General features: G+C 41.1%; 1 protein-coding gene across 2 annotated transcripts in view; it reads left to right on the top strand.

Annotated features, from left to right (window-relative positions):
• Window positions 1-6,162: 6,162 nt before the first annotated feature.
• LOC134442956 (extended synaptotagmin-2-like) overlaps window positions 6,163-7,397 on the top strand; it is a 43,415-nt gene continuing 42,180 nt past the window's right edge. For both annotated transcript variants that reach the window (XM_063192909.1, XM_063192908.1), the window contains exon 1: window positions 6,163-7,186. In XM_063192909.1, coding sequence (XP_063048979.1) covers window positions 7,050-7,186 — 137 coding nt within the window. In that variant the 5' untranslated portion in view covers window positions 6,163-7,049. The remainder of the gene's footprint in view (window positions 7,187-7,397) is intronic.

The raw sequence follows: 7,397 nt of genomic DNA, 5'->3' as shown, positions 1-7,397 counted from the left end.
TTCCATCAAAATGCAGGAGTTAGACATACTATATTAAAACAACCTTCATAAGATTTCTAGTTTATAGTTTCCATGACTATATTTTCATCGTTTTGGGTTACTTTAAACAGTGCTTTATTTCTTTAGTTGACTTCACCAATTTTCCCTTTATACATTTTGTTTTTATTAAACAAGAAAACTCACTTTGGTTAGGTATGTTATGATATGGGTAATTGATATGGGTTTTTAAGAAAACTAAAAAGTTACAAAAAGTAATATTCAGCGATAAGTCATAAACAATGCCATTTTAACATGAAACTTTAATTAAACAGCTATTGTACAGACTTTGCCGTCTTCCAAGTTCATCCCCCAGTTCTAATTTTATTTCCAAAATTTGGGCTCAAAACCCAGAGGCGGTGAGGTGCCATAGTTTAAATTGATACAGAATCTCAACAGAGTGCAACCATGTGATCAATCAGCGGTCAACTTGGAGGAAACCAGGTGTCATGAAGTAAAGTACGTGCTCTCTATTGTCTGGCAGTTGCAAACGTTGAGAAATCCAAGGAGATTTATACGGAGTCAGATGGGAGAACTGTGGTTCTCTGCCAGGGCATTGAGCAAAGTACTGTAGGGTGTCCATGACGGGACACAAAGAACTACGCTGGTTCGATCTATGATATGGGACGACAAAGTCCTAGAGTTGGAAACAAGGGGGTGCACTCTGCTTGTTGAAGGGATAACTTACATAAACTTTGGCACACACCTCCACTATTTTAAAGATTAATCTGTTTGGCTGTGCCATACAGATTAAAGAGAGGGAGAGTTTATTTTCATTGTCAATGGTGGATGAATAAGGGACATGTCATTGACTGTATCTTTAGCTTTCTAAGAGAAGTATTCCCCCCCCTTCTTCTTTCAAAGAGAAGTAATATTCCCCCTTCTAAGAATTCAGATTTTTTCCTTACTATAATTTTGGAAGTTGAAAGTTGATTTATGAATTTAGATTAGTAAAGAGGCAAAGGGCTGAAATTGAATTTTTTGCTGTTGTTTCAGAAATGCATATGTTTTTTTTTATGGTTTATGGTTTTTACGTTTTTATGGTTTCTCAACCCATGGAAAGTGTGACATAAAAGTTGGGCAGGGTCTGACATGAGAAATGGTGCGCAAACATTTTCTTTTATTCCAGGTTTGTGTTGTGGATTTTCTTTATAACTCTCTGGGTGATGCGATGAAAATGCAATTTTGGAACAATTTTGAATTTTTCTTTTATTCGTCTTTCTTTCTTTCTTTCTTTCTTTGGGCTTATCATTACTATTAAAGAGTTTAACATACTATTGAGAAGCACTTCACCATAGCTGACACTCTCGGGGGCCAAAAAGAACATTTATATTTTTATGATGTTGCCACGATATTTTTTTCAGTTGAAGAGAGGGACTCCAGAGAAAAGTGGTGCCAATATATTGACTGCATTTTTAGTTCTTGTTTTGTATTCTTCTTTTAGGTTTGGTTGTTTATTTTTGAACTGTTGTTTTGGGTTGAACAGAATTTTTGCATTTCAATACCTATAGGCTACTATGGGTAGGCCTATGAATCTCCAACCATAACCCAAGTGATAGCCGTTCGATTGCATTTCAGATAAAGACATGGCAGATGGACATGCTAAGATATTTTTTTTGTGATTCGATGTTGAATCGAATCAAGAGAGGGAATTGAAAATATATTGGCATACATTTTTGTAAATTGACATTGAGAATGTTTAATAAGGGTCATGATCATTTGCTGTATATTTTGCGAAAGATTTTAACTTGCCACACCCAACCCATTTTCTCTGTGTGATCAAGAAACACCTCAGGAGGTCTGGCAAAAGGGGCTAGATCTACCTGGAGACAATGGAAGCCCCCACAGCTTGGAGACAGACGGGGGATGGTTACTCTACTACAAAAAGACAGATACACTAGGGAAAGACAGAATTCTCCTAGGCTGTTGCTGTTAGGGTGAGGTCACAGAAGAACAGAATTCAAAAATGCTTTAATTATTTGTAACTTCATGCCAGATGCTTTGGATAAATAAACCCGCTGAAATCAAGAATTGGACACCATGCTCTCTGACTCTTTAAAAAGAACACACTGGATTTTAGCCAACACATAGTAAGTTTGGAAAATGATTTGGAAATGGGTTTACAACGTTTGGAACAAAATGGCTAAAATCCAACAGCGTGCCACTGGTGGTACTGGTGTCATACATTATGGCACATTATGGCATACATTATGGCACCACAAGGGGGCAGTGGAGGACCAGCCTAGGTCCCCCATACACCAAGGTCCCCCATACACCACTAGATTCTAGCCAAGGCCCCCCATATACCACTAGATTCCAGCTAAGGCCCCCATATACCACTAGATTCCAGCCAAGGCCCCCATATACCACTAGATTCCAGCTAAGGCCCCCATATACCAGTAGATTCCAGCTAAGGCCCCCATATACCAGTAGATTCCAGACAAGGTCCCCATATACCACTAGATTCCAGCCAAGGCCCCCCATATACTAGTGGTGTGGAACAGCACTGCCCTCACGATCTGATTCGATCACGATTCGGGAGGTAGTGATTCGATTTGATTCGATTCTATGCAATCCGATCCGATCCGATTCAATTCTACAATGCATTGCAATGCATTACATTTCTACTGAAAGCAAAGCAAATGTTTAATCAGTCATGATGAGGCAATACAAGTAGTCAGATACTGAGCAACAATTTATTGGCTGTTTTCTGTATCAGTCTGTATCAGTCTTGCAATGTTTTGAAGTGCTTTTATTTAATTTAACATTCATTTGCTCCCGAAATATACATGGAAGTACAAAGCGGATTCCAAAAAAGTTGGGACACTTTGTATTTTGTGAATAAAATCAAAATGCTGGCATTTTCAAAACATCTAATATGTTAATAAGGTAGAGCATTATGTACAGACAACATATCAGTTGTTAAAGTCGAGCAGAATTATTGTTTTGAGGTAATTATGTGACCATTTAAAATTTGACCCATGCAACAAATCTCAAAAAAGTTGGGACGGGGCCAGAACATGTTGTAATAGTTGGATAATTCTAAAAATCACACAAGGAAGAATATTTTAAGAGGAACTATATTGACTGCCAACATGAATGCACAAATAAAATACCATCACATAGAGGCTGTGGCACTCAGCAGCGAAGATTTTGAGTGACTAATTACTTATCTATTACAGAGAAAGATTGAATTATCAAAATTGCAGGCATATAAGGCCTATTTCCGTAATATAGAATTCTGTGTAATCATTGCACGAGTTATGAGATCATGACATACTCGTGGTAAATAAGCAAACTATGACATTCCAACAATGACAGCTCTCGAAAAAATGACCATAAACACAACACTTGATTAATGCACATGATGCAGACATTAAACAGTGTTGCGTGCATAAAAGCTCATTCTATGGACCTAGGAGACATGTGAAACTGTCCTCTGATTACAGAATGGAAAATATTTAATCCTTTTTGAAAATTATGGAGTCATGCACCCTCCAGGTTATATAGAAAATGAATACTTCAGCTTGATTTAGTGGTCAGTCTGAAAGACAGCAAATATGATGGTAAGGGGATGCAGAGGTGACTTGGTTAGGGTCTTCTTACTCATGTAGAGCATTAAAATGAATGTTGAATGATACATACAGACTTTAAACAGCAAACATAGCTACCAAGCCATTATATTTTGGAGCACCGCCTTTAGATATTGCCCCATAATGGTGGCAAATTTCAATCTCTACTATGTTCCAACAGTGTGGTTCCATCATAAGAGTAAACAGGTCACAAAATTGTTTTCTTGCAGTCAGGATATGCCACATATTAAGCATAACAAAAAGGTAAACAAGTTGAAGAACACACCTATCAGTTGAGCTGCTGAAATCATGTCTCGCACCTCAAAATATCTAATTTTTGAATAAAATTATGCCATCAGTCAAAGTATTTAACTGTTCAGTCTCATCTGTTGTGTTGTGTTTAGTCTTATTCAATATAAAAAGCATTTTATTGGCCCTGTCCCAACTTTTTTGGGATTTGTTGCAAGGGTGAAATTTTAAATGATCACATAATTACCTCAAAACAATAATTCTGCTCGACTTTAACAACTGATATGTTGTCTGTACATAATGCTCTACCTTATTCACATGTTAGATGTTTTGAAAATGCCAGCATTTTGATTTTATTCACAAAATACAAAGTGTCCCAACTTTTTTGGAATCCGCTTTGTAATTGAAACTTTAAAAAAATGCCGGATCGATTCTGGAAATTGCTGGATCGATTCTGGATCGTTCATGCCCCGCATTGGATTGCATCGCCGAATCGATCATTGTTGACACCACTACAATATACCAATAGATTCCAGCCAAGGCCCCCCCCCCCCGCACCCACATATACCACTAGATTCCAGCCAATGTAGAATGGAGTAAATGGTGTAACAGCTATGTAATGCCATGTGCTGTAATATGTTGTAATTACACCACCAAAGTACTTTTACTTTTACTTTTGACACCTCTGCATGCAGACTAGGCAGCAAATGGTGATAATGAACCCCAAGTTGCTCCTGGTGTCACGGTGGTACCCTGCATGACAGCCACTGCCACCAGTGTGTCAATGAGCCCGTTTATATGCGCATCAATAAACCGTTCATAATCAGGTTTTAGGAGTTACCGGCTTATTCGAGTGCTCATGTAAACTGAATATACAGTTTTCATAATTGGGTTATTGCCGTTATCGGTTTATGAGAAATTCAATTTGCACAGGTAGTTTTTTGGCTAATAAACTGATTTCTGAACACATGTATCCAGCATAATCAGGTTATTATCAGGTTATTGTCAATCTAGAAGAATAAGCAGCCAATCACACGCCTTAAATTCTAGCTTTGTGTCACAGACTTTAGTGGAACACAGGAAACCAACGGACTACATATAAACAGCAATAAACTGTTTACTAAAATAAACTTGTTTATTCCAATAACCGACTATTGCGGCCATATAAACGGGCTCATTGTGAGTGTGAACTGGTGAAGGTGAGGCATACAGTATAATGTAAAGTGCTCTGAATGCTTAGAGAAGTGGGAAGAACTATATATGCAGTCTATTTATCACTAAGAAAGACACCAGAGGTTTTCTACACAGTAAGGGTTTTTTGAGCAAACTTTCCATATCCATAATTCATTTTCTTTTTCTTTTTTACATTTGACAACACTCATTCTTTCTCTCTCTCTCTCTCTCTCTCTCTCTCTCTCTCTCTCTCTCACTCTCTCTCTCTCTCTCTCTCTCTCTCTCTCCTTCTCTCTCTCTCTCTCTCTCTCTCTCTCACACACACACACACACACACACACACACACACACACACACACACACATTACACTACTGCTACTACCACTACACACACTACTACTACTACTGCTCCACTGGTATGAGGTTTAATGGTTAACATGTCAGAGCAGATCTGGCTGTCAGCTGTTGACCTCCACTAACCAATCAGATGCCAGTTCTACACCTAAAGACACGCCCCCACTGCCCTGCCCTCTCTCTCTCCCCCTCCCCTCCCCTCTCTCTCTTGCTCTGTCTGAGAGAAAGGCATTTTAAACCCTAGGCAATTGAACAAAAATGTCTAAAAGGTCCCCCCCCTCCCCCACGCACGCACGCACATACACACACACACACACACACACCAAACACACACACACACACACACACACACCAAACACACACACACACACACACACACACACACACACACACACACACACACACACACACACACACACACAAAGGGCTAAACACTCAGTGGTCCAGGTCCTACGGAGACAGGGGCCCAAAATTGGTTTTCATGACATTGTGTGTATAGGAGGATAGGGGGCCCTTTTAAATGATTTTGTCCTGGGCTCGACACCAGCTGTCAGCGGCCCTGCACACACACACACACACACACACACACACACACACACACACACACACACACACACACACACACACACACACACACACACACCAAAACACGGAGCCACGCCCCACTAAAAAAAGAAGGAAGAATATAGCGAGTCATAGCGAGTCATCCCACAGAGAGAGAAAGAGAGAGAGAGAGAGAGAGACAGAGAGAGAGAGAGAGAAAGAGAGAGAGAGAGAGAGAGACAGAGAGAGAGGGGGGCTTTTCTTCCTGTAGCATTTAGACAGCTTAAGAAGTTAAGTTAAGCCCGGCTAAGTTAAAGGTAAAGCCATCTAGAGATTCGGTGCAGCTTTCAACTTGCTGGTGTTTGGTGTGAGCGCGCACGCACGAGAGAGAAAAAGAAATGAGGGGCGGGCGTTGACAGGACAGCAGTAGCTAACCGGTTAGACGGGACAGGAGTGGCTGTGTGTCTTGTTTAAGGTGTGTGTGTGCGTGTGCGTGTGCGTGTTTGAGTTTGAGTTACCGTCTGTGTATATCTCTTTAAGAGACGGTGGTGACGAAAGTTCTCAGCGACTCCAGTGGAAGGAAACTGAACGGAGGACGCGACGACTGGAGAGATCTGGCGAGACTCAGCTGAACTTCGCTCGGCAGACAGACAGTTGAAGAAGGAGCTTGTGTGTTGTGTGTGTCTGTGGATTGTTGTGTGGGTGTGTGATTGTTTGTTTTGTTTTGTTTTAGAGTTTAGGAGTCGAATGGAAATCTGACGACGGGATTCGAGGAGACACCGTGCGCTCGGACGTGCGTGTGTGCGCGTGTTTGAAGTGAAGTGAAGCGAAGTGAAGAGCAACTGCATACTTTTGTTTATTTTGAGAGAGAGAGAGAGAGAGAGAGAGAGAGAGAGAGAGAGAGAGAGAGAGAGAGATGAAGAGATGGAAAGGTATGAAGCGAGTTCAGTGATTGCGTTTTTCTACAGAGCGCGCTGAAACAACCTGACAGACAAACAACAACAACAACTTTCAACTAGAAATTAAACTGACAGCAAAAGAGAGACACACCCGAAAGAAAGCAAGGAAGAAAGAAAGAAAGAAAGAAAGAAAGAAACGTAGTTATTCTAAACTAAACTCAACATGGCGACCACAGTAACGGCGAAACCTCCGCTGTCACCGACTGGATCACCGAGCTCTCTCGCACCTCCTCCGTTCCCGGAAGACGAGGAGCTCGCGCCCCAGTCGCCCATCGCAGATGTCACGGAGGCCTCAATCAGGTTCGCCAAGATCTCTTCTCTTCTCTCTCCTCTATTCTCCTCTTCCCTTCTCTCTTGTCCTCCTCTCCTCTCCTCTCCTCTCCTCTCTCCTCCTCTCCTCTCCTCTTCCCTCATTTCTCCTCTTCCCTCATTTCTCCTCTCCCTCCTCCTCTCTCCTCCTCTCCTCTCCTCTCCTCTTCCCTCATTTCTCCTCTTATCTCTCCTCTCCTGT

This window comes from Engraulis encrasicolus, unplaced genomic scaffold (assembly GCF_034702125.1).
Source record: "Engraulis encrasicolus isolate BLACKSEA-1 unplaced genomic scaffold, IST_EnEncr_1.0 scaffold_26_np1212, whole genome shotgun sequence".
Classification (NCBI taxonomy): domain Eukaryota; kingdom Metazoa; phylum Chordata; class Actinopteri; order Clupeiformes; family Engraulidae; genus Engraulis; species Engraulis encrasicolus.
Note: the sequence above shows the minus strand (reverse complement) of the source record. Positions and strands in the feature narration are given on the sequence as shown.